This window comes from Trachypithecus francoisi, unplaced genomic scaffold (genome assembly GCF_009764315.1).
Source record: "Trachypithecus francoisi isolate TF-2019V2 unplaced genomic scaffold, Tfra_2.0 Lachesis_group9, whole genome shotgun sequence".
Taxonomy (NCBI): Eukaryota; Metazoa; Chordata; class Mammalia; order Primates; family Cercopithecidae; genus Trachypithecus; species Trachypithecus francoisi.
Genome location: NW_022681474.1, coordinates 42,069,007 through 42,095,753, shown reverse-complemented (window position 1 = coordinate 42,095,753; position 26,747 = coordinate 42,069,007). Strand labels below are relative to the sequence as shown.

Here is a 26,747-nt window from a genome sequence, read left to right as displayed (position 1 = left end):
TGCAATCTCCGCCTCCCCAGTTCAAGTGATTCTCTTGCCTCAGCCTCCCGAGTGGCTGGGATTACAGGCGCCCACCACCACGCCTGGCTAATTTTTGTATTTTTGATGGAGACGGGGTTTCACCGTGTTGGTCAAGCTGGTCTTGAACTCCTGACCTCAGGTGATCCGTGGGCCTTGGCCTCCCAAAATGTTGGGATTACAGACGTGAGCCGCCGCGCCCAGCCAGAGAAAATCTTTTATTTGACTTGAAAATCTGAACTTAAAAGGCAACAAACCAGAGAACCTGAGGGGTAACGGAAGGACACCAAAACACAGAGGCCTGGCCCCAATAGGGGAATTGGGTGCAGCTCATAGGAAGTGCTGACAGAACTCTTACCATGTGGCACGTGCAGGAGCATGCTGGCCTGTTTTACTCAGCCCCGGCCCTGGCCACGGAGAGGACAGGACTTTCCCCAAGTGAAGTGGGTTCTTCATTTGTGGAAAGGGCCTTGCCACCCACCGTCAGGCATTCCCTTAGCTCCTTGCAGGGCATGGAGAGCCAGGACCTGCTCCAGAAGGGAGAAAAATGTGAGTGACTTCTGCCTTCATGGTGGTTAGGATCCAATTGGAGATGAAATTTGACATGTGTGACCTGACTGAGCAACAGCTTTCTTTTAAAAATAGCCCCGTTTCCCAGATTCTGAAGTATAGTATTTTATGCTTGTTATGGAAAATCGGGGACATAGAAAAGTAGGAAGAAGGCCGAGTGCGGTGGTTCATGCCTGTAATCCCAGCACTTTGGGAGGCTGAGGCAGGTGGATCACCTGAGGTCAGGAATTCGAGACCAGCCTGGCCAACATGGTGAAACCCCATCTCTACTAAAAATACAAAAATTAGCCAGGTATGGTGGCGGGCGCCTGTAGTCCCAGCTACTCGGGAGGCTGAGGCAGGAGAATTGCTTGAACCCGGGAGGCGGAGGTTGTAGTGAGCTGAGATTGCGCCACTGCACTCCAGCCTGAGTGACAGAGTAAGACTCCGTCTCAAAAAATAAAAAACAGACAAGTAGAGAGAAGAAAAATGTCACAGATAATCTCTTCAACAAGAGATTCAATTGCCTTTACCCTTTGGAAATATATATGTATATGTATTTATGTACATAATTACATCTCCCTTAATGTTATGTTTTTAGCTATTTATAATAGTTTAAGTATACTTTATAAACTTCTTTTGAGAAGCAGCTATTGTTTAGAGAAAACTTTGCATATTATAAACAATTCAAATCATTCAGAAGACTAAAAAGTAAAGATTATCTCTGGCTGGGCGAGATAGCTTATGCCTGTAATCCCAACATTTTGGGTGGTTGAGATGGGCGTATCACCTGAGGTCAGGAGTGTGAGACCAGCCTGGCCAACATGGTGAAACCCCGTCTCTACTGAAAACAAAAATTAGCTGGGCATGATGGTGCACACCTGTAATCCCAGCTACTTGGGAGGCTGAGGCAGGAGAATTGTTGGAATCTGGGAGGTGGAGGTTGCAGTGAGCTGAGATCATGCCACTGCACTCCAGCCTGGGTGACAGAGCAAGAATCCGTCTCCAAAAAAAAAAAAAAGAAAGAAAAAAAAGATTATCTCGGATCCCCTCACCTGGAGACACCATTGTTAACACTTGGTAATGTCCTGCGTAAGAAGCCTCCTTGTGCATAAATCCACGCATACTTGTGTGTGCAGATGCAGATAAATATGAGTGAAATGATGCCGATCGGGCCTCCCCACCCCGTGGTGCGTCCCTTACATCTTTGCATGTCGCTGGAACCTGAGAACCCGCTTCAGATCGTCGTTCTGTCGTGTGGCTATTGCTGTGACTTAGTCACTTGCTCCTTTATTGTGATACACCTGTTGTATGGAGGTGGACCTCTTTCTGCTCTGGGTCTCTGTTTCATCATCTAAGGCTGGAGCAAGAGGGTGATCTGGGGGTGGCTGTGTGCTGAGGGCTCTGCAGCTGTCCACAGCACAGGGCTCTAATCCGTGTTGCATCGAAAGGGACTGTGGGTGTAGGCTGGGGTGGATCTGTCTGAGCTGGAGGGTCAAGGGAGGACTTCTAGAGTGGGCAAGTTTGGGAAGTGGGAACACTTTGGAGGGTGGGAGAGAGCAGGGACAACTCAAGAATAATTTTAATCTCCTCTTCCCAAGAGGGCTGGGCCACAGGGCCGCAGGCTGAGAGTGCCAATCGGGAAGCTGCTCTGCCTCCAGGTGGCTGGGATGGGGTGGTTTAGGTGCCTCCCCGCTAGAATCTATCCCGACCATGTGCTGTAGAGGGGACCTGGACTGGCCCCCTCAGCCTTTGGCTATATGGTTTTATCCTGTGAGGAAAAGCTCAGGTGTCCACACCCTGGAGGAATGAGGCCCTGGGCGGCGTGAAGTCCCGACGGGAGGCTCTGCATCACTCGACTGTCTTTTCTGTTATATTCCAGGTGTCTCTGATTGTCTTTCTCCTCTGAGCGTCCCTTCTTTCTAACCTTTGTCACCTTCCAGATGTCTCTGCCACCACAGATCTCTTCTGAGGTTGCCCGTGGCCACCAGGCCCAGGCCTTCCACCATGCGGTTGGCTTGCCCAGAGGTTCCTCACCGAGCCCCTGCCCCAGTGCCCTTGGGTACACTGGACAGCCCCAGGACAGCAATTGCATGACTGCAGCCTTGCTTCTAGCTGCCTCCTCCTTTTACAAAGGCTTGGGTCTGCAGCGGCTTAATTTCCATGACCAGTTTGCATCACTCTGTGTAGCCAGTACACATAAAAATGGACTATTTTCTGTTGCCCCCTCAGGATGGAATGTCATCCCAGGAGCCATCCCTTTTCCTCAGAGGGCATCTCGAGCCCCCCGGAGTTTGTAATTGCATATTGTGGGGCAGCTCCTCTCCTGTAATGAAAATCCGTGTGTATCAGTGTTGATAGTTGACACGGATCGTTCTCTGTGTCTTTGGTCTGGGTGGTTGCGTGTCTGGGTGTGCTGGCTCGTGTTGCGTGAGGCTGTGGGAATGTGGTCCTTTGTCACACAGGAGTGGACCCACTGTGTCCCCATGTAGCTGTGTCACAATGGGAGCATCCAGGCTTGGGGCCCTTTCTGCACTGCCTGATTGGAGAACTCAGGCTCTCCCCAACCCTTTTGTTTGACCCTGAGTCCCCGAAACTTTTGACTTTTCCTTAGGCCTTATGTGGAGGAGCCACGCCACGTGAAGGTGCAGAAGGGTTCGGAGCCACTGGGCATCTCCATCGTGAGTGGAGAGAAGGGTGGCATCTATGTCTCCAAGGTGACCGTGGGGAGCATCGCTCACCAGGCTGGCCTGGAGTACGGGGATCAGTTACTGGAGGTGAGAGGGAGCTGCCCTCCTGCATGGCGCCCATGGAAACCTGCCCTTCTTCCCCCCTCCTCCTCCTAGAGAACTGCAGTGCTCCCGAGTCCCTGGGGCCACCTCCCTGTCCACAGCCCCGACCCCATCACTGAGCCCCTCCTAATGTTTCCCCAGTTCAATGGCATAAACCTGCGGAGCGCCACAGAGCAGCAGGCGCGGCTCATCATCGGGCAGCAGTGTGATACCATCACCATCCTGGCCCAGTACAACCCCCACGTGCACCAGCTCAGCAGCCACTCCCGGTCCAGGTGAGCGCGGGCCTCCCCAGGCCGTCTGGGCTGGGGGTGGAGAGGTGGGTGCGGCAGCACTCCTCTCATTGCAGGGAGACTCAGGGTGACAGCCACAAGTTCTGAGAATCCTACTGCTGCTAAAGAGAGAGTTGACCAGCCCTGGATTTTGGAAAAGGGGCATATAGAGAGAGGCTGTTTTCTCCTGAAATGGGGTGTGAAAACAGATGGCTATGGTTGCCTGAACAGCAGGGGCCTGTGGTAGCCAGCAGCTGTGGCCCTGGGGGTGGATTCTCACTCAAAGTGTTTGGCTCCCTGTCCAGGAGCAGATGCTGTACACCTGCCTGTATCTGCCCCTGATCTGTGGGTGGAACGGCAGAAAAGAAGGGGAGGCACACCCGGCAGTGCTGCGCCACAAGCTCAGCAGGAGAGATGGGATGCACAGGCAGAGGAAAAGGGACAGGACGCGCACAGCTCCCCGAGGCCAGATGCCTTTGGAGAGGGCCCCTGAGCTGAGGACAGGTGGAGGGGAGAGGACAGGTGGATCCTTTGGGGTGGATGTCATGGGTCCAGGCTTCTAATGTGTCTGCTCTGCTCAGGGCACAGGGTGCGGGGCTGTGTGACCCAGTCCCCATTTATAGCTCAGACCTAGTTGCCACAGGAGCAGGGGTGGCTCTGGGTGTCTTCATACTGCTCCTTATCCCTCCTGTCCTCCGTCTCCAGCTCACACCTGGACCCTGCCAGTACCCACTCCACTCTCCAGGGCAGCGGCACCACCACCCCGGAGCATCCCTCTGTCATTGACCCACTGATGGAGCAGGACGAGGGGCCTAGCACCCCCCCAGCCAAGCAGAGCAGCTCCAGGTCAGCAGATGTGTGCTGTGAGCCTTCCCTGTGTCCACTTTGGCTGGGTGGGGCTGAGCACATTCTCCAAGTGGCGTGGGCACTGGGCAGCTGGCCTCATATGCTGCAGGCCACACACCAGGTCTTCAGGACTTGGGCTGGGAGCATAGCATTCCTTTTTTCCCTTCCTGCTCTCTTTTCCTTTCTCTTTTTCTCTTGTTTTCTAGTTGACTTGTTCTTTCCCCTGCATCTTCTCTTTCTCTTCTCCTTTTCTCATTCACTCGCTTTCTGAGTTTGTCTTTGGACACATTCCCACAGTCGTCACCCAGCCAGGCCCTGGGCTCTGGCCACCCACAGCAGTGCTTCCCTCAACCAGGTGGCAGACCAGTGCCAGGCGTGTGCAACACAGTCAAAACTGCTGGCCACCACAGAGCAGGCAGGAAGATCACTGGAGTGTGGCAGGGGAGGCGGCAGCTGGATTAAAATGTTCAGGACAGGCAAGAGCCAGGGGTGGGCATAAAGGGAAGTCCAGGCCGAGGGAGCAGCAGAGTTCAGGAGGAGGAAGGAGCCCCGTGGGAGCTGCACAGCGTCCAGCCTGGCCTGGGGCTGTGGGGAGGGCCATCCAGGCCAGGGTGCAACATGATCACTCTGCAGTCCTGGAGTAGCTGTGTCTCCAGCACTGAGAGGCCTTCACTAAGCACTGGGCAGCATCTCACAGAATGAGGCCAGCTCTGCATTCTCTATACCAGAGTTTGTCACATTGGAACTTACCTGCTGCAAGGTTTTCCTCCCAGGCTGGCGTCTCCCCTGAAGCCCTCTTTATCTGTTTCCATCGCTGTCCCATCTCTCTCCCTCGATGTGTTCAGCAGCTTACTTTGAGCTTCCCTCCCTTGATTGTAAGGGCCTTGATGGCAAGGGGCCCCTCTTCATGAGTTAGCAGTTCCTGGTCTATAGAAGTTGCTTGGTAGACATTTGCTGAATGCGTTGCTGTGCTCTGGACAGTGAGGCCAACTTGACCTTTCCTTAGGAAGAACTAAGGAAAATGGGTGTGATCCCCATGAGAGGGAGGCCATCCTGATCTCTAAGGCATGAGATTGATAGCCAGGCCCGGGAGCCTGGGTTTTGACTCCCCACTCAATTGACTTTGGACCTGGGGTCTTACCTTCATCTCCAGTGCACCTCAGTATCCTGCCCTGAACGCCGAGCCAGTAGAACTGGTGGCCACCTCTCAGCTCCCTGTGGTTCTGAGAACCCAGGAAGCAGGCATAAAGCGATTAAGACACTGGTCACTGCTTTGTATTTTTGTGCCTCCTCCCTCCTTGTGCACAGTTGAGGAACTTTGTTTTGTTTCCTGAAAGGATTGCGGGAGATACCAACAAGAAAACCCTGGAGCCACGTGTTGTCTTCATCAAAAAGTCCCAGCTGGAGCTTGGGGTGCACTTGTGTGGTGGGAACCTGCATGGGGTGTTTGTGGCTGAAGTGGAGGATGACAGTCCTGCCAAGGGTCCTGACGGCCTCGTGCCAGGGGACCTCATCCTGGAGGTGAGTTCTGAGCTGCTGAGTAGGCCAGGCCTCCATCTACCTACCACAGGTGGCTTGCTGCCATCTCAGGTGGCACCAAAGACACAGGAGTACAGCCTCTCATCTGGTGAGCCAGTCAGGGCTGACTTCTGTTGTTGTTGAGGCAGAGTCTTGCTCTGTTGCTCAGGCTGGAGTGCACTGGCATAATCTCGGCTCACTGCAACCTTCGCTTCCCAGGTTCAAGTGATTCTTCTCCCTCAGCCTTCCGAGTAGCTGGGACTACAGGCGTGTGCCATGATACCAAGCTAATTTTTATATTTTTAGTAGAGACCAGATTTCACCATGTTGCCCAGGCTGATCTCAAACTCCTGACCTCAAGTGATCTGCCCACCTTGGCCTTCCAAGGTGCTATGTTGACAAGCATGAGCTACCGTGCCCAGCCTCAGGGTTGATTTTTATTTTTTTGAGATGGAGTTTTGCTCTTGTTGCCCAGGCTGGAGTACAGTGGCACAATCTCGGTTCACTGCAACTTCTGCCTCCCAGGTTCAAGCGATTCTCCTGCCTCACCCACCTGAGTAGCTGAGATTACAGGTGCACGCCAACACGCCCAGCTAATTTTGTTTTGTATTTTTAGTAGAGATGGGGTTTCATCACATTGGACAGGCTGGTCTCAAACTCCTGACCTCAGGTGATCCATCCGCCTCGGCCTCCCAAAGTACAGGGATTACAGGCGTGAGCCACTGTGCCTGGCCAGGGTTGATTTTTAACCCCTGTAAACCCAGAATCCTGCCAAGCCCCTTTGAGCAGGTCCCTGTGAAGCCAGGCAGGCCATCGAGGGAACCTGAGGGCAGAGCCTTGGCTCAGGCCCTGGGCACCAGGAGGTGCTTGCTCTCAGGTGGTGTAGCCGCAGGACTCTGTTCTGATGAGAGAGGATGGTTTTTCTCTGTGGTCTCCTGCCTCATGGGGGAGATGGTTTGTGAGAATATAAAGGCACAAGTTGAGCTGGGCTTGGTGACTCACACCTGTAATCCCAGAACTTTAGGAGGCCAAGGTGGGAGAATTGCTTGAGCCCAGGAGTTCAAGACCAGCCTGGGCAACATAGTGAGACCCTATCTTCACAGAAAACAAAACAAAATTTAGCCAGGCATGGTGGAGTATCCCTATAGTCCCAGCTACTCTGGAGGCTGAGGTGGGAGGATCACTTGAGCTTTGAAGGTCTAGGCTACAGCGAGCTGTGATTGCACTACTGCACTCAGTCTATGTGACAGAGGGGAGACCCTGTTTCAAAAAATAAATAAATAAAAGCACAGGTAGCATCAGCAAGAGGAAGGGCCCTATTCTGAAAAGCCCAGACTTGCTGCTCACCAGAACAGGGTTTTTCCTGGATAAGCTGACAAGGGCAGAGCAGCCACTTGTCAGAGGACCTGGTGTCCAGGGAGCAGGCACGGGAGCTGGAGGCTGGGGAGACTGTGAAGACTCAGCCCCTCCTGCAGAGGGGAGCAGGCAGAGTCTCAGTTAAGGAGGGATGTTGGATTTCTGCCATATGGTCAGCACTGGCCCCTTTCGAGTGCCCATGCTGTCCCCTGGCTTCTGCCTTCTGACATATCCACCCGCATCCCTGGCAGTATGGCAGCCTGGACGTGCGGAATAAGACAGTGGAGGAGGTCTATGTGGAAATGCTGAAGCCCAAGGATGGTGTCCGCCTGAAGGTGCAGTACCGCCCCGAGGAGTTCACGAAGGCCAAGGGCCTGCCTGGTGACAGCTTCTACATCAGGTACCAGTGGCTGGGGAATCAGTGGGAGATTTGGGGCCAGAGGAGAGGCTTTCATTGGAGATTCTCTTCCTGGTGAATGGCTGTTTCTTACCCCCCAAGGCTGGGGCCATGATCATCATTCCTTGACACTCAAATCTGCACACTTATTTATGGTGAGATGATTGTGACTTAGAACAGCCTTTAGGGCTTTAAGAACCAGGTGGGCTCCTTTAGGGCTTAAGGCCTGGAGAATTTGGAGGCAGTCAAGCCCCATTTTCCTGTGTGCTGTGCTCCTCTTTTTCTGGTGTCCCCCAAGCCAGGTTTGCAGATCCCTCTGCAGTGTGTGTGGACTTCCCAGGCATCTTCAGTGCCCTTACTACTGTATGAAATGCTGTGGGCATTTAGGGATGGCAGCAGGCTTTCTAGGAGGAGCTCAGAGCTTTCTTCTCATTTCCTAAGATCCGAGACCACAGAAAGCGTGAGAACACTGATGCGGTACAACTCCCTGTCTCTAGGGTAGGAGATGGCATGTTTTCATCCTAGAGAGATTCCAGTCTGTAGGAACCAGGGGCCTGGGCTTCGAGGAGGGAGGCAACTGGGAAAAGGCCACCTGGAAAGGGAAGTTATGGCCTCAGATCTTGGCGAGTTCTTTCTCTGATGGGGATGCGCCCTCAGTGTTAGGGGAGCAAAGGCAGTCTTTGTCCCTTTATGTAAAACACCGGGCTCCCCACTTTGAGAATCACCACCCTCGGCGGTTCCTGATCGAGTTTGGAGATAGCTCAAAGCAGAATATCAGCCTTAGGGGCCTGGCCACAGAAGGCACCTTGTTTGTCCTCGGTGGCCAGAGCCACCTGATCATGTTCCCTCTGTGCTGTGGTCCAGGGCCCTATACGACCGGCTGGCAGATGTGGAGCATGAGCTGAGCTTTAAGAAGGACGACATCCTCTACGTGGATGACACCTTGCCCCAGGGCACGTTCGGGTCCTGGATGGCTTGGCAGCTGGACGAGAATGCCCAGAAGATCCAGCGTGGGCAGATTCCCAGCAAATATGTGTAAGTGTTCTCTGGGCCTGGGGCGGGGTGGGGCAGGGGTCACCGAGGGCCACCAGCCATGGAGCTGTCCCACGGGAGGGGGCTGGGGCCTGGGCTGCAGGAGGAGGGATTCTGCTTCTCATCTTAGCTTCTGCTCTCTACATTTTGACAAAAGTGCTGGTCTAAAAAGCTGCTCCTAGTGTGAGTCAGTGCTGCATAGAGCACAGTTGTGGGTCAGGAGGCGTTACTTGTTTTAGAAAAATGGATTTATGGAGATACTTAACACCTTGCCGCTCCCTCAAAGTGTACCATTCAGTGGTTTTCAGCATATTCATAGGTGTGTGCAGCCGCCACCACAGTTAATTTTAGAGCATTTCCATCACCTCAAACAAACCCCAGACCCATTAGCTGTCAGCCCCTTATCCTACTGTCCTCCCACCCAGCCCTCAGCCCTAGGCAGCCACTGCTTCACTTCCTGATACCCACGGGTCTCCCTGTCTGGACTCCTGTGTGGATGGGATTGCATAGTGTGGCCTTTCGTCTGGCTCCTGTCACTGAGCATGTTTTCAAGGCAGCCTGTATTCCTGCGTCATTTCCCTTCTATGGCAGGAAGTGTAACTCGTCACCAAGTGAAGGCTGTCCTAGCAGTTCCTTTTGACACTGAGCTGAATATGCTGTAGTAGAAAAAATCACCTACTCTGAGAGCTTGCCCTGATGCTGGTGTTCGTGTCGCCCCACAGCATGTACCAAGGGGTCCCAGGGGCGTGGGAGGAGCTGTAGCCTTGAGACCTGCCAAGGAGTGTGGGGGCAGCCCGGTGCCTGGCCTACCCTTGCTTTTCTCACCAGGAAGGTCGGGTAGGGTGGGGCAGCAGGGTCTCGATAGCCTTGCCCAGCATTGTCCCCTGTGCCACAGGATGGACCAAGAATTCTCCAGGAGGCTCAGCATGTCTGAAGTCAAAGATGACAATAGCGCCACAAAGACACTGTCGGCAGCTGCACGCCGGTCCTTTTTTCGGAGGAAACACAAGCACAAACGCAGCGGATCCAAGGATGGGAAAGACCTGCTCTCCTTGGATGCCTTTTCCAATGACTCCATTCCACTCTTTGAAGGCAAGTGGCCGAGCTCTTTTCCATTGGGCTCTCCAGATGGGGTTTGCTGTGGATCCACGAGCTCCACGACTGGGACTTAAAGAAAAGAGAGGCTTACTTTGCTTTGTGCACAAGTCTGAAGGTGTGTGTCCGGCTTGGTCGGGGGGTGCTGCCATCTTCAGAGCCATATCTATGGGGTGTGGCTTCCATCCTCCCGGTCACCACCTGTTAGTGCAACCAGCACATCCCTGTTTCAGGCAGCAGGAGGAAGGAAGGGGTAAGGCAGAAGTGTGCCTCAGCTGAGTGTGCCTCTTGCAGCAGCTATCTGGAAGCCCTAACCTGTGACTTCGACTTACATCTCATTGTCCACTTGAATGTGCAAGAGAGGTCAAAAAGGCATGTTTTAGCCAGGCGCAGTAACTCACACCTTTAATCCCAGCACTTCGGGAGGCCGAGGTGGGTGGATCACCTGAGGTCAGGAGTTCGAGACCAGCCTGGCCAACATGGTGAAACCCTTTCTCTACTAAAAATACAAAAATTAGCCAGGTGTGGTGACATGTGCCTGTAATCCCAGCTACTTGGGAGGCTGAGGCAGGAAAATCACCTGAACCCAGGATGCAGAGGTTGCAGTGAGCCAAGATCGCTCCATTGTACTCCAGCCTGGGTGACAGAGCAAGATCCTGTCTCAAAAAATAATAATTAAAACAAAAAGAAAAGGCATGTTTTAGTTGGGTGCATTGCTGGCCTCAGTACGAGGTTCAGTTACTAAGGAAGAATGGAGGAATGGCTATTGGGTAGGCAAAAAGCAATCTGCTGAGTGCCTTGCTTGCCATTTGTTTTTAGGTTATTACAGGCTGCTTGGTAGTGACCAAGAGCCATCGGTTTCTGCAGAACGTCCGCATTTCTGGCCTCAGACCTCTGTTCATTAACAACTCTTATATGATACTTCTGGGGCAAGATGCTAGTCCTAGGCTGGAGTTGAGTAACAGATATCAGACATCCCCTGGTAAACAGTCCTTGTGGAAAGGATGCATTTGTCCTTTAAAGCAAGAGGTCCTTAGGAACGTGGCACCCAGGGCCCTGCTGTGTGTCTACTGTCCTAGAACATACCCTCCCTGGCAATCAGGTATGGGGGTGGCAGTGAGCAGCAGAGTGTAGGGCAGCTGGCTGCCTCCCTCCCTCCCTTCCCTTTTCACAATGAAGACCTGAGGCCTAGGGAGTTGAGTGGATCACACTGTAGTTCATGGCCCACTGTCACTATCAGCTGGGACAAGAGTTGGCAAACTATCGGCCATGGACTGAGTCTGGAACACTGCCTATTTTTAAGTGGTCTGTGAGCTAAACATGGGTTTTTACACTTTTTAAAATGTAAGATGTAAAAAATCTGTTAGCCCTTTGCTGATAACAGTTGCTTAATTTTGCTGTTTTGCCTTCAAAGCCTAAAGTATTTACTATCTTGCCCCTTATAGAAAAAGTTTAGGCCAGGCATGGTGGCACACACCTGTTATCCCAGCACTTTGGGAGGCCGAGGTGGGTGGATCACTTGAGGCAGGGAGTTCAAGACCAGCCTGGCCAACATGGTGAAACCCCATCTCTACTAAAAAAATACAAAAATTAGCCTGGTGTGGTGGCTTATGCCTGTAGTTCCAGCTACTGAAGAGGCTGAGGCAGGAAGATTGCTTCAGCCTGGGAGGTCAAAGCTGCAGTGACAGAGTGAGACTCTGTCTCAAAAATAAAATAAAATAAATAAAAATAATAAATAAACAAATAAAAATTGCCAACCTGCTAATCAAGGCAAGATTTCTCTCTTATTTTGCTTTTTGGTTTTCCTTCACTCTCTGGTCTCCACTCTTGTGCTCTCTGCTCCTTTCTCTGCAGGCGCCATTTCCGGTATATTTGGCATTTGTCCAGTGGTGTTAGCGTCTTTGAAAAATAGGCCTTTGTCTATTCTTCCTTTTAGCTCTTCAGGTCTTTTTCAGTACAGATCTTGAAGTTGTCGTGAGGTACATACACGTTTTGCGTTGTTATACCTTCTTGGTAAATTGACCTTTTTATCATTATAAAATGCCCTTCTTGATCTCCAGGAATGTTTCTTGCTGAAAGTCTATTTTATGTGACATTTTTATTGACATTACCAGTTTTCTTGTGGTTATCTTTGGCACAGTTTATCTTTTTCTTTTACTTCAAACTTTTCTGTCACTTTATATTTAAATATCCCTTGTAAGCAGCATGTGGGACTTTTTAAATCCACTGTGGCAATCTGTCTTTTTAAAAATTTTATCCCAGTGTAACATACATACAGCAATGCGCACATTCATTTACAGAAAAGTGAGCAGCGTGAGGAATTTCCACAATCTGAACACCCTTGTGACAGTCTTGTTTGTTTCATCAAGAGTATTTACCCTATTACATAAAGTAGACATTTGCCATCTTACTGTTTGTTTTCTATTCATTCTACCTCATTTATGTTTGTCCCTTCCTTCTTGCTTTTTAAAAATGAATCATGTGTTTGTTTCATTCTGCCCCTATACCATCTACTGTTATCCTCTCACATCTACTAGTGTTGTTTCTGTTTTATTCTTTTGGGGGTTAAACTAGATGTCACAGCATGTACTTTTGACTTACTGCTAGGAGAAATCGTTGCTTTGACCACTTCCCTGATAACTGTAAAACAGCAAACCACTAACTCCATTTGTCTCTTTTCTAACTTTGATACTATTCTCATTTTATTTTATTATTATTTTAGTTTTTGAGGCAGAATCTTGCTCTGTCACCCAGGCTGGAGTGCAGTGGTGAGATCTCGGCTCACTGCAACCTCCGCCTCCCAGGCTCAAGCAATTTTCCTGCCTCAGCCTGCCAAGTGGCTGGGATTACAGGCACCTGTCACCACATGTGGTTAATTTTTGTATTTTTAGTAAAGATGGGGTTTCACCATGTTGACAGGCTGGTCTTGAAACTCCTGACCTCAGTGAGCCGCCCACCTCAGCCTCCCAAAGTGCTGGGATTATAGGCACAAGGCACTGTGCCCGGCCATACTTTTCTCATTTTAATTCTACAGCTACTTTAACTCCGACTCAGTCTATCCATTTGCACATCAGTTATTCATCAGTTTTTGCCTTTCACATTTCCATTGCTCCTCATTCCTTCCTGCAGTTTTGTGCTTCTTTCTTATTTTGTTTTCTTTGTGCTAAACAACTTGCAGAAATGTTTTTCTTATAATGCAGGTTTGTTAGTGACACATCCTGTCAGTGTTTGCATCTGAAAATGTCAATTTTAATATTGTTTTTGGAGATTTTCACTGGATATAGAATTTTAGATTGGTGGATGTTTTACTTGGGTGCTTTAAAGATACCCTTCCTGGTCCCTGGCTCTCTTTGTGTAGTAGTTTCCCGTGGCTGCTGTACCCAATTACCGCAGACTGTATGTGGCTTCAGACACACGGGTTTATCCTCCCAGTTCCGGAGGCCAGAAGTCCACACTCAGGACCACTGGGTCAGTCAAATTGTTGGCCAGCCTTCGCTCCCTTGGGGCTTGAGGAGAGAGCCTGTTCCTTGCCCCTGCCAGCTTCTGGTGGCTGCCACCAAGCCTTTGCTGTGGCCACATCACTGTCACCTTCAAATTTCATCTCTTCCGTCTTCACGTCACCTCCTGTTCCACGTGGGTCTCTCTCTCAACTCCCTCTGCCTCTCAGAGGACCCATGGGGTTTTATTTAGGACCCACCTACCCAAATACTCCAGGAAAAGCCCCTCCTCCCAAGGCCTTTAACTGAATCATCGCTTCTTTTGTTGCATAAGGTAATGCTCATGGGATCTGGGGCGTAGGACATGAATCAGTCTTTGGGGGACACTTGTCAGCCTGCCATGCTCATTGCAGGTGAGAAGTCATCCTTGCAGGCTCAGTGCTGAAGGCAGTGCCACCACCCGTCCACCACCATGTGTGGGTAGGGTTTTCTCTGCCTTTCTTTCTCAGAAAGAAATTTCTTAATCTCTTACCATACCATGCTTCCCCCGTGTGGTTTTCTTTGTGTTTATCCTGCTCAGGAGGTTCTTAGCGATTTTTACCTCTATAGCTTGGTGGTGTGGTCGGTTTTGGAGATTCCTGGCTGCAGTTTCTTTCATACTGCTTCTGTGCTGACCTCGCCTCTCCTCGGGGTTTTCAGTCTTCGACCATACCATGTCTGTCTCCTATCTTCTGGGCTCTTTTTCTCCTGTATTTTCCACTTCTTTCTTTCTCTCCATGATTCAGCCAGCCTGGTTGTTTTCTAGTCACCTTTTTTCATGTTCATTATTCCAATCTTCTGTTGCATCCATTATGCTCTTACTTTCAGAAATTGTATTTTATTTTTCACTCTAGAGTTTCTACTTGGTTCTTTTTTACCAGGCTTTAATTCTCTGCTGAGACTTTTCCTCTTGTCATCTGTCCTCTTAAATATTTTAGTCATATTTTTTTAAAGACCGTGTTTGGTAACTGTCATGTGTGGTCATCCCTGAGTCTCTTTCTGTGGTCTTTGTTTTTCTTGGTCCTGCCCCATGATATGCCTGGTTATTGTTTATTGAGATGTCAGAAGTGATGTTTAGGGGATTTTCGGGGCTCTGAGTGATGTTGCTGGCCTCCGGAGAGGGTCTGCCCTCTGCTCTGGAGATAGCCGCTGCTCGCAGATCACCTCAATCCAGCCACAGGCTCAGCTGACCTCAGGATGGGTTGCAGCTTTTGTGTAGCTGGTGGTTCACCCTGACCCTAGGGGGCGGCCCACTGGTGGTCCCAGCCTGGGGTGTTCCCTAGTGCCACTCCTCACTAGGGAGCCTTGACTTCCAGTTTCTCGCTCTTCAGCACTGGGAGGCCATGGAACGCTTTACTCTGCTCAGTGTCTTAGTGACTTTCTTAGATGCTTAGCTTCTTGCTTTTCACAGCTTAAGAATTTGGCAAATGGTTTTAAGGGAAAACCTCTGATATCAGACTTAGTTCTTTGCCCTTCCCTTCCTCTGGAATCATGACCCATCAGGTCCTGGCGGCCCTGAACTCCGTTTCGATCTCACCTGCTTTGGAGATATTCAGAAACTTTTCGTGGGTTCTCAGTCCTTAGCGGCCCACTGCCCGGGTTCTCAGCCCTCAGCAGTGGCCCTCTGCCCGGGTTCTCAGCCCTCAGCAGCGGCCCTCTGCCTGGGTTCTCAGCCCTCAGCAGCGGCCCTCTGCCTGTGTTCTCTCCCCCTCACTTTCACTTCAGAAGTCTCTAGTTGCTCTGAAGGGGGAAAGGCCTGCAGAATGTCAGCTTCTACTACTCCAATTTCCTTCTCTCCAGGATCTTGGCGTCTCAAATCCTGTCTGTCTCTGCCACTCTACGATGCCTTCAGAAAGATATTTCTCATTTTTTACCCAGATTTTCTAGTTGTTCTCCAAGGGATGATGCAAGCTGTTCCATTATACCCGGGAGTAGTAATACCTATGTAGTAGTTTAAAAGTTACCCCAGGTAATTCTAATGCACAGTGGGTTTTGAATTCCTGCTGTAGTTTATTGCTTCCAACTGCCACATAGCATCCCTGGTACCCCCCACCCCGCTGATTGTGCACCCACCCACAATGGTCTCCTGAGTGGACTCAACTGTCTGCCACCCAGAGGACACTGCGTGTCTTTATGCTTGCCCCTTTAGGGGCTTGTGCGGGAGTGTCTCAGGAATATATGGAGGACTGGTTTTCCTTTTATCTTAGTCTGCTAGGGCTGCCATAACCAAATACCACAGGCCGGGCATGATGGCTCACACCTGTAATCCCAGCACTTTGGGAGGTTGAGGCAAGAGGATTGTTTGAGGCCAGTAGTTCGAGACCAGCCTGGGCAACATGGCAAGACTCCTATCTCTACAAAAACTTTAAAAAACTAATCAAGTGTGGTGGCGTGTGCCTGTAGTCCCAGCTGCTCAGGAGGCTGGGGCTGGAGGATGACCTAAGCCCAGGAGTTCAGTGCTGCAATGAGCTGTGATTGTGCCACCCACTTCAGCCTGGCAACAAAGCAAGATCATATCTCAAAAACAAAAAAAACACCCAAAAAACCAATACCACAGACTAGGTGACTTAAATCACAAGAATTCATTTTCTCCCAGTTTTCGAGGTTGGAAATCCGAGACCTGGGTGCCAGTGTGGTTGGTTCTGGTGAGGGCTGTCGTCCCGCCTTGTATGCGGCTGCCTCCTTGCTGTGTCCTCACATGTTGGAGACAGAGAGATTGATCTCTGGTGTCTCTTCCTCTTAAAAAGCCACAGTTCCATCAGATTAGGGCCCTACTCTTCTGACCTCATTTAACTTACCTCCTGAAGACTCCGCCTCCAAATGTAGTCACTTTGGGACTTACGGCTTCAGCATATAAATGTTGAGGGGACACAGTTCAGTCCACAGCACCTTTTGAAGAAAGCCATTGCAGTATGGTCTAAGGTTGGAACCCCCAAGACCATGCCTTTGCTGTGCCCTGATCAGCTGTAACCTTGGATACGCTGGTTTTCTTCTCCAGTTGGAGTCAGTGACTCATAAGATGCTGTCTAGTCTTATGATTCTGCAATTGTGAGGACCTCTGGCAAAGAAGATTGTCAGGGAGGAACAGGAATCTCCTAAATTGGTACCCCACAATGTGGAATGTTAATAGTCATTAAGGGAGAATATGATTTTTTTAACCATTAACATTTTAATGTATTTCTTTCCAGTTTTTTACTTAATACACAAAACTGAGATTACACTGCATTATACCATTTTCATCCAGATATTTCCACTATCATATTGTTAGCATCTTCCCATATCAGTAATGTTCTTCCAAACCATTCTTTTAAGCACTCTATTGAATTCTGCCCTACAGCGACTGTGCCATAATTTGAGAATATGATTCTTATACCAGTAAATGGAGGGAACGGTGATATAGTGTACATCAGCAAGGAAGTGGATAAGTCGATGCAGAGGAAGTGTTCATGGCATGCCCAAAAGAAGTAGAGAGGCCCACCATGAATCACCAGGGATGCCTCCCAGAAACACAGCCCCAGACAAGGAGCGAGTTACAAAATATCCACAGACACACTTAAACAATGTATGTTTCAGGTTTCCTTTAGCATATAAAAGTCAGTTTATGAGAACTAGGGTACACTTCCAGCTTATAATAGTGGTTACCTTCAAGGGGGCCGGGGGGGACGGGGGTTGGGGAAGGGGTATCAGAGAGGAGTTGCTGGCCTTGTCCGTGAGGTTCGGATTAGTTACAGAAAGGATTTGTTTATGTAAACTCCTCTCAGAGGAAGTTCTTTGTCCCCTGACTCCTCCTCGGAGCCTTCACTCAGAACCACATGGGGTTCCAAGGTGGTGAATGTGACCACCAAACCCTCTAGTTTTAAACAACAGAGCTGCTGGTCACCAGGTTAGGCAAGGCTGTGTAAAAGACTGTATGGATGTATGTGGATAATGATCAGGTTTTTAATTTATTATTTATTTTTATTGAGCTCTAGTCTTGCTCTGTTGCCCAGGCTGGAGTACAGTGGTACAGTCTCAGCTCACTGCAACCTCCGCCTCCTGGGTTCAAGTGATTGTGGTGCTTCAGCCTCCCAAGTGGCTGGGACTACAGCCGCATGCCACCATACCTAGCTAATTTTTTTTTTTTTTTTTTTTTTGAGACGGAGTCTGGCTCTGTCTCCCAGGCTGGAGTGCAGTGTCCGGATCTCAGCTCACTGCAAGCTCCGCCTCCCAGGTTTACACCATTCTCCTGCCTCAGCCTCCGGAGTAGCTGGGACTACAGGCACCCGCCACCTCGCCTGGCTAGTTTTTTGTATTTTTAGTAGAGACGGGGTTTCACCGTGTTAGCCAGGATGGTCTCGATCTCCTGACCTCGTGATCCGCCCGTCTCGGCCTCCCAAAGTGCTGGGATTACAGGCTTGAGCCACTGCGCCCTGCCAATTTTTGTATTTTTAGTAGAGATGGGGTCTTGCCATATTGACCAGGCTGGTCTCAAACTCCTGACCTCAAGCGATCCACATGCCTCAGCCTCCCAAAGTGCTGGGATTACAGGCTTGAGCCACTGCGCCCTGCCAATTTTTGTATTTTTAGTAGAGATGGGGTCTTGCCATATTGACCAGGCTGGTCTCAAACTCCTGACCTCAAGCGATCCACATGCCTCAGCCTCCCAAAGTGCTGGGATTACAGGCTTGAGCCACTGCGCCCTGCCAATTTTTGTATTTTTAGTAGAGATGGGGTCTTGCCATATTGACCAGCTGGTCTCAAACTCCTGACCTCAAGCGATCCACATGCCTCAGCCTCCCAAGTGCTGGGATTACAGGCTTGAGCCACTGCGCCCTGCCATTTTTGTATTTTTAGTAGAGATGGGGTCTTGCCATATTGACCAGCTGGTCTCAAACTCCTGACCTCAAGCGATCCACATGCCTCAGCCTCCCAAAGTGCTGGATTACAGGCTTGAGCCACTGCGCCCTGCCAATTTTTGTATTTTTAGTAGAGATGGGGTCTTGCCATATTGACCAGGCTGGTCTCAAACTCCTGACCTCAAGCGATCCACATGCCTCAGCCTCCCAAAGTGCTGGGATTACAGGCTTGAGCCACTGCGCCCTGCCAATTTTTGTATTTTTAGTAGAGATGGGGTCTTGCCATATTGACCAGGCTGGTCTCAAACTCCTGACCTCAAGCGATCCACATGCCTCAGCCTCCCAAAGTGCTGGGATTACCGACGTGAGCCACCACGCCCAGCAGAGATCACTTCTAAAAACACATGCGGGGACAGGGCAAGGGAAGAGGAGAGACTTGACTTACTCCCCCTGAGTTTGCCCACAGGTTGGTCTTCATGGAGCCTGCTGCTGCAGCTGGCACTGTGCTTGTGTTCTCCTGAGACTTCTGCCTCCTGGTCCCTGTGCCTGCTCTGCAGTTGCTCCTTGCTCTGTATATGCGTACAGATCCCTCCAGGCCGAGCCTCTCATGGACCCTTCCTCCCAAGCCTGCTGCCATCTTGTGCTCTGCCCTTCCCGTCACCTCCATACTTACCCTCTTGCCCTGCTCTTTCTGGAGACACCGCTCTCATCCCACTTGCCTCCTGGGCCTGCCCAAGTGGTCTCTTCACCCTGTCATCCAGCCACAGTGTCTACTGAAGCCTGTCACTCCTGGAATTGCCAGGCAGCTCTTGCGTGCTGTCTTGCTGTTCATGTGTTGCTCTGTTGTGACTCTAGTTAAAGCGTGCCCTTTTTAAGGGCAGGAACTCTGTGTTCTATTCTTTATTATGTTTCTGACATGCCAGCACAGTGACTTATACCAGGGAGATGCCAGGAAGATGCTTGCTGGGTTTTAGACCGTGTTCTCCCTGCAAGGACTTTATTCATTTGGTGCAAGGGGAGGTTTACTGCATGTATCAACTAGGATATTAGTTTGACTGCTTTAACTGAAACCAAACAACAGTGGCTTAAGCATGATGGGCATTTTATTTCTCTGTCATGTACAAGCCTGAGCTGTGGGTGATGTGGGAGAGGCAGTTGTGTTCTGAGAATCATCCAGGACCCAGGTCCCATCTTGTGACTTTTCCATTTCTTAAGGGTTATCCTCAACTGCATGGCCAGAGCTGGCTCACAGCACTCACCCGTTCTAGCCGTGCAGATGGGGGAGGCCTCACCTCTGTCACTGGGCAGGTCTGGGTTACACTGACCACACCTTCCTGGGGAGTGGGAGCTCTCCTGCCAAACCCCAGAGGCTGCCTTGCCAGAGAGCAGAGGAGAATGGAGATGGGGCAGGGGAAGCAGGCGTGGACCCACGAGGAAAAATCAGAGCAGAAGGAAGCTCTGGGATGAGTGGTTGAGACCAGCTGCCTCTGGTGTTCACAGAGGGCGCTGGGGGTGCTCATGCTGGACTCCACAGGTGACGATGCCCAGGTGTACCTGGGACATGAGATTTTCAGTGCTGAAGCTGGGGGAGTCCCAGGCAAACCAGAGTGGGCAAGGTCAGGGAGCGGGGTACCCCAGCCCCACTCACGTCCTCCACCCCAAACTGGGTCTGTGACGCTGCTGTTCTCTCTCCCTCAGATTCGGTGAGCCTGGCCTATCAGCGGGTCCAGAAGGTGGACTCTGCCGCTCTGAGGCCCGTCCTGATTCTGGGGCCTTTGCTGGACGTGGTGAAGGAGATGCTGGTGAATGAGGCGCCTGGCAAGTTCTGCAGATGTCCCCTTGGTAAGGGACACGGGGCACCCTCTATGCCTACTGGGTTCTTGGTCTCTACGTCCCTGTCCGCCTGCCTGCCCAGCTGTGCACAGCGGGCAGCAGCACTGGGTGGCGGATTTCGCAGTATTTCAGAAGCCTCCTGACGTGGGTCAGATTCATGCACGGCAGGACTGGATACTGACAGCTGCTGAGCAGTATTCTTCCCCTGCTTCCTTTGCTGGGGCTCAGCAGGGCCTGGGGCTCCCTGATTCCTGTCTGTGTTTTGCAGAGGTGATGAAGGCCTCCCAGCAGGCCATTGAGCGGGGTGTCAAAGATTGCCTGTTTGTCGACTATAAGCGGAGAAGCGGCCATTTCGATGTGACCACTGTGGCGTCAATAAAGGAGATCACAGAAAAGGTACCCAGGGCTTCAGTCTGAGGGTTGGGTATCCAGTATTAGACCCCCTGTGCACAGGTCTGGGCCCCTGGTCCGTGATCCTCTGCCCCAGCGGCTCTCAGACCTTAAGTAAGCCCACCGTGTTGTGTTAGTCTGAGTTCACCTGCACCTGGGCTTGCCCTCACGGCTGCTGTGTGTTTCTGCAGGCACATCCCTTGGCGGGGGTGGAGGAGCTGCCCTGTGTGCGTGCTGCCTGTCTCCCTCTCTGGCGGGTGGTGGGGAGTCTCATCTCTGATGAGAGTATTGAGCTCTGCAGAAAGGCCTCTTGCAGGGCATTCCAGAATGGGGTCCCCAAATGCATGTGCCGAACAATTTCACATGCACCTTCTGGGGACAGGAACGTACCTTCCCTCAGGGTCCCTGCCCCTAAAAGGGCTATGTCTCTTGGTGCCTTCGAACATCCTAGGCAGCATGAGGGCGGGGACATCTGTGGGGAGTGCTGGCGGGGCAAACACTTGGAGTCCGAGGGCATGGCCGCTCCTTGGGCTGCATTTCTCCAGGCTGCTCAGCTTGCTCACTGGGCTTTGCTTTCCTTCTCTGAGATGAAAGTGTTGACTTCTCACTGCTGAAAGTGGGCGAGCTCTAGTTGGGGGAACGCCCTGGTGGAGCATCTGGGGGTGGGGAATGCACAGGCCTGCACTCCACCTGGAGGCCTGGGACGACAGACGTACTTCAGTCCCAGCCACATAAAGGCTCACCAGACTCTGGCTCTTCATTTGCTCAGTCTGGCAAAAATAATGCTTCAGAGGCCAGGGTGGGGCAGGGCTTTCAGAAGGTCCCTGTATCTGGGCAAAGGCAGGAAAGGAAGTTTGGAGTTGGGCTGGCCACCCCTCACCGGGCCCAGGATGGCCTTCATCACAGCGAGGGGTTTGTTGGGAGTTTCCTGGGTATGGTTTCCCCACAGTGCACCGTGTGGCTTTACTGCCTTGTTTGTGGGTAGAGCTCTGTGAGGTGAGGTGGGTCCTGCTGGTGGCAGGACAGGGGGCTGGCTGCCCCTCCCTGCCCCCCAGGGCTCACTCTGCACCCCCTACCCCCAGAACCGACACTGCCTCCTGGACATCGCTCCCCACGCCATCGAGCGGCTGCACCACATGCACATCTACCCCATTGTCATCTTCATCCACTACAAGAGCGCCAAGCACGTCAAGTAGGTGACTGGCCCCTGGGCTCTGCTGGGGCCTTGTCACAGCTATGGCTGGGAGCCCAAGTGGGGAGCAGGGTGTGTTGGGGTGGGGGGGTTGAGGAATGAGAGATGGGCCTATGGGTCTTGAAATAGGTAGCACATGTAGAAAATGACCCTTCCCTCTTGGCCCTGTCCCCCACTCAGAGGTGGTGTCAGCCAAGCGCAGCCGCTTCCCCATGCCCATCTGCCATTTGGGTGCTGCCACTGTTCCTTGGGCATGGCCAGCTTGGTCTGTGCAGCTCCCCTCCTGCCCCAGCCCCCTTTCCTCTCTACGTGCTGCTTAGGAGCAGGGGAACTGGTGGCCTGGGCAGAGTCCCACTCAGCCCCGAGCTGGCTCATGACTCAGGAGCTGTTGCCTTCGCTGAGCTTCGGCTCCTTTGCTGCTTGGGCCAAGGGCTCACCAAGACCCTGCTCCATTTTGGCTTTCTGTGCTGCTGAGCTTCTGGGACCTGTGCTGGGACTGCTGGTGCGTCTGCTCCAAGTGCATGCACTGGGGTGCCCTCCTTCCGCCCTCTGCCCAGAGCTCCCCCGCAGCCTGCAGACTGTTGCTGTGCTTTATGTGGGGAGCACGTGGGGCCTCCCCCCACAGCCTACCCCTGCCTCGATGGGGCCCCTGTTAGCCTGGACAGAGGAAGGAAAGAGGGCCTGGAGGAGGCTCAGTGCTCAGCCTGGTGTCGGACTGTTCCCACAGGGAGCAGAGAGACCCCATCTACCTGAGGGACAAGGTGACTCAGAGGCATTCCAAAGAGCAGTTTGAGGCGGCGCAGAAGGTTGAGCAGGAGTACAGCAGGTACTTCACAGGTAGGTGTGCGTGGGCCTGGAGCGGGGAGCAGGCAGCAGGGAAGGAAGCAGAGGCTTCTCAAGACAGTTTTCTTAGCGGTGGAGAAGCCCACGCTGCCTACATGCTCCCAAGTGCTGTCATGAGCATGTTGCTGACAAGTCAGGTGTTCAGATTGCAGTCCCTGGCCAGTGTCAGGATTCTCACGGGTTGAATGTCAAGCTCACTGATCTTGGCCTCAGGTCCTGCCTGGCTTGCCCACTCGTTTTCACATGTGCAGTGGTGGGTCTGTCTCGCAGCACAGGTGCCGTTTAGTGCAGCCACAGTGTCCCCAGGCATGGCGGGGACTGCAGCAGCCCCCGGTGTGCCAGCAGTGGCTAGGGGGCCCATCTGTCCCTAGCACCCTCCAGGCCAGGCCAGTTTTGCAGTGGGATTTGGCAAAAAAAAAAAAGAAAAACCACCAAAAAACAATGCTGCCCCCTTACCATCTCTGGTCTTCAGAGTGAAAAAAACTCAATGAAGTGTGGTTCTATTTCACCTTCCGGCCTTCAGCCTCTTGAGGAAAGTCTGTCATTTGCAGGGCATTAGCATTTGCAGTCACAGAGGATGGGACAGGGATTCTAATTGCATTGTGGAGAGTGTTATGATCTAGTCCAGGGACCTGGACTTGGTGCCCGTGTGTGTGTAGGTATGTGCATGTGCAGGTGTGCATGCCTGTGTGTGTGTGTGTGTGCATATGTGTACTTTCATTTCCAATTCCTCACAGACTGGTATTTAGCCAAATACACTGACAATTCCTAGAGATATGAAAATTTTACAACTCTAAAACTTGGAAAAGGTAAGCTCCATTTTTTTCTTGTTAGATTCAACAGACAAAATTACGACGTCCCGTGTCCATAGCACTCCGTTAGAAACGTCCCATTTCTAAACACTCACTGTCAATTTCTGAGCGTGGCTTGTTGCAGTCGGGGCTTGGTTTGTGTCCAGGTGCTGTTCTGTGGAGCACACTGGAGTTCCCCTGGCCTGCTGTCTATAGACCCCGGCGTCAAACTCCTATAGTACAGAGCTGGCCCGAGTTGGAGTCATCATCGTGCTGTGACTCTCCTCTTGGCCATGAGCTGTCTGGCTCCTTAAACTGGTCGTTTCCTGCAGAATCCTGCTAACGATTAGACCACTGCTACATGTCCTCCAAACTTCTTTCTGATGTCCTGGGATTCCCCCAACCATCACAAACCCAACCCAGGGTATTACTGCAGTGGGGTGGGCAGTTTACATGTGAGTGATCAATTCATGAGGGGCAATTTTCTTTCCCAGTTTCTTGTTGGTGAAGGAGAGTCAGGTGGGGATGGAGCAGAGTGCCAAGTAGCTCAAAGCAGACAGCCACACAGTAGAAAGAGTGCAAACTGTACTGCCTTGCCTCAAACCTGGGGTCTTACTCTGAGCTGAGTGACATGTGTCTGGGGGTCTCTTTTGCAGGGGTCATCCAGGGAGGAGCCCTGTCAAGCATTTGCACTCAGATCTTGGCAATGGTCAATCAAGAACAAAATAAAGTCCTGTGGATTCCAGCCTGCCCGCTCTAGGAGAATGCTGTGCTGTGGATGACTGCAGCTGGCCGCCTGAGGGGACGCCAGGCTCAGCTCTTTTCTAGCGACTGAAAGTAGAAGTCTGTCTGTCTATGAACATGCAGGGGAAGGATCCGGAACCAGGACTCAGAAGCACCTCCTTTGTAGACAGAGGGCCACAGCTGCGTGCGATCCAGGCCCAGGCCCGCGCCCTCTGCCCTGTCACACGTGTTCTTTAACACAAAACAGATAACACTAAAGACGGGTTCAGCACCCACCTTTCTTTAGCCAGCTGATCAGAGATGCTGCAAAGAGAACCTTTTGGATCACTCGTTTACAAACCTTTTCTAAGTATTTGGTGGTTTATGTTTACTTGAACGGCTCCATGTTGCTGGTGCCCAGCCCCGCCCCCTCTGTCAACCCCTGTCGCTTTGGTGTTGGTTTCGTTCCCGTCTTCAGCAAAACGACCTTGGAACCTCAATGGGGGCTGCTTTGCTTTGGGAGGTTCTTGGTGGGACCAGAGCTTTGACAAAGCTCCTGCTCCTTGGTGGCACCTCTCCTGGAAGGACATCATAACTGCAGGTGCTCAGACTGCCTCTGGCAGCAGAACCAGTGCCTTTGGCATTTTCCTCCCACACTGGGGAAGGTGACTTTGGTGTTCTTACAAACTCATCTCTCGGCCTTTCTCTCCTGCCTTCCACAGCCTCTCGTTTCTCCTCCATCTGTGCTTATTACTTGAGCACTGTGTCTGCTCTGTGAGAGCTGCGTGGGCAGGGCCGTGGTGGGGTCCAGGTGGTGTTCAGCTGTGCTGATGCCTGCCATTGGGTCCTCCTTAGGCTCTGTAAGTCGTGACAGCCTTCATCAGTGCAATGTTTGCAGGGTAATTCTTAAACCTTTTAGAGGGTGGCAGGTACATCAGTTCCTTTTAATATGAAAGCATTCATGTTTCAGACATTGAATTGAGAGCTTTTAGGGGAAGCATAATGGTTATTGTTGTCACTATCAACAGTCTAAAAGAAAAACTGAGGTCTTTTTAATCTTGGTTACAGCACTCACGGCATGCACCTTACTCAATGTGGGTGTCTTCGTTTGGGCTTTTTTTTTTTTTTTTTTTGCACTTCTGAGGCTGGTATGTCTGGCTGAAGATTTGATGTGGTTCCTCCTTAAGCTGTGCGTCCTGTTAATAATAGGTACTGTACTGGGCTCTATGTAAGTGTCATTGGGGTAGGACCTATATTTTAATACTGTTCCTAACATTTCATTTTACTAGTGAGAAATCTTTGATTTCATTTTATTCTTTGTAATTCTAGACACTAGCTTGTAGTTTAGCCATAACTGATGTTTTTTAAAAAGGGATATATTTTCTTGCACAGTTGTTCAAAAAAGAGACAAGTTTCAGTCCTCAATACTGTCCTTTGTTTTACAGGTACAAGTTTTCTAGCTCAGACAAACTATGAAAAACTGTAGATTATTCTCAAGGTATTAACTCACAGACCCTCTGGGGGTAGGGGCTGTTTTCCAAGTTGCAGACAGAGTGGGACTGAGATGGTACAGTGTGCACAGACAGGTACTGAGCTGACAGACTGGGATTTTCTGTACTAAAATGTTACTTTGTATCAAAAGTTAAACAAGCTTTAGTACAACAAATAAAGGTCAATTTCTGTAAGGTTGTGTTTGAAGATGCGAGTTTTTAATCTTCCTAGTCGGTCAGCTTTCCTGTATTTCTAAACTTGAGACAGCTGCTCTCCTCTGCAGCATGTAGCTGGAGTTGGCTGATATGTAGTTTCTTTTTGGCTCACATGACAATCCGTGGTCCCTGCTACCTGCTGCGTCAGCCTCTCTCACACTCCTTCCTCCCCTTCCCTGCCACCCATCAGTCCAGTGTGGCATGAGCTGGTGACTGCAGCCAGGCTGCCCATCTGTGTGAGACCCAGAGCCTGCCCTCTGGCCCTCACATTCAATTCTGCAGACTTGGGAAAAGCAAAAGGGAGTGAGCTGAGTGCTCTGGGCAGCATTCTCAGTCAGGGCCTTGTCTGGGGCCCCTGGCTGGGAACGGCCCCACCTGCATGGGGGCTGCTTTGTGGCACCTGACAGCATCACATTGGGAGATCACCCAGCATTGCCAGACTCCCAGAACAGGCCACGTGGGCCTGAACTCCGTGTTGCAGCCTGGGCCTTTAGCTGCAGGAAGCCAGGTCTGAGGTCTGGGGCAGAGCAGAGCCCTCCTTCTCTGATCCTTTTTCTTGGAGGGACTTGGGGGCAGAATGTTCTCCAGAAGCCTCACTCACACTGCACTGGTGGCCAGGCTGGTGGGGGCAGACTGGTATGGATGCCTCCCTCATCATTTCCTGCTGGGTAAAGTTCCACCATGGCCCTGCAGTCTTGATCTCACCTGTGGGTAAGGGGTGTCACAGAGCTGTGCAGGGCTCTGGTAGTTGGAGTGGGCCCTTGTGTCTGTAGGGACAAGGCCTGCCTGTGCCTCCTTGACAGCCCACACCCAGCGCCATCCTCAGAGTGGGCAGCAGCGCCATCGATCTTTTTTTTATTTTTTTTGAGACGGAGTTTCGCTCTTGTTGCCCAGGCTGGAGTGCAATGGCGTGCTCTCGGCTCACCGCAGCCTCTGCCTCCCGGGTTCAAGTGATTCTCCTGCCTTAGCCTCCCGAGTAGCTGGGAATACAGGCATGTGCCACCACGCCCGGCTAATTTTGTATTTTTAGTAGAGACAGGGTTTCTCCATGTTGGTCAGGCTGGTCTTGAACTCCTGACCTCA

General features: G+C 51.4%; 1 protein-coding gene across 4 annotated transcripts in view; it reads left to right on the top strand.

The window, feature by feature from the left end:
- Positions 1 to 25,643, top strand: part of DLG5 (discs large MAGUK scaffold protein 5) — a 136,171-nt gene extending 110,528 nt beyond the window's left edge. For 3 of the 4 annotated variants that reach the window (XM_033208354.1, XM_033208355.1, XM_033208357.1), the window contains 12 exons: positions 3,182 to 3,344; positions 3,501 to 3,634; positions 4,337 to 4,477; positions 5,815 to 5,998; positions 7,603 to 7,751; positions 8,613 to 8,783; positions 9,676 to 9,872; positions 19,885 to 20,028; positions 20,288 to 20,415; positions 21,492 to 21,601; positions 22,329 to 22,438; positions 23,892 to 25,643. In XM_033208354.1, the coding sequence (XP_033064245.1) occupies positions 3,182 to 3,344; positions 3,501 to 3,634; positions 4,337 to 4,477; positions 5,815 to 5,998; positions 7,603 to 7,751; positions 8,613 to 8,783; positions 9,676 to 9,872; positions 19,885 to 20,028; positions 20,288 to 20,415; positions 21,492 to 21,601; positions 22,329 to 22,438; positions 23,892 to 23,995 (1,735 nt within the window). In that variant the 3' untranslated portion in view covers positions 23,996 to 25,643. The remainder of the gene's footprint in view (positions 1 to 3,181; positions 3,345 to 3,500; positions 3,635 to 4,336; positions 4,478 to 5,814; positions 5,999 to 7,602; positions 7,752 to 8,612; positions 8,784 to 9,675; positions 9,873 to 19,884; positions 20,029 to 20,287; positions 20,416 to 21,491; positions 21,602 to 22,328; positions 22,439 to 23,891) is intronic. The other variant, XM_033208356.1, reaches the window with a different exon arrangement.
- The last annotated feature ends 1,104 nt before the right edge of the window (positions 25,644 to 26,747 follow it).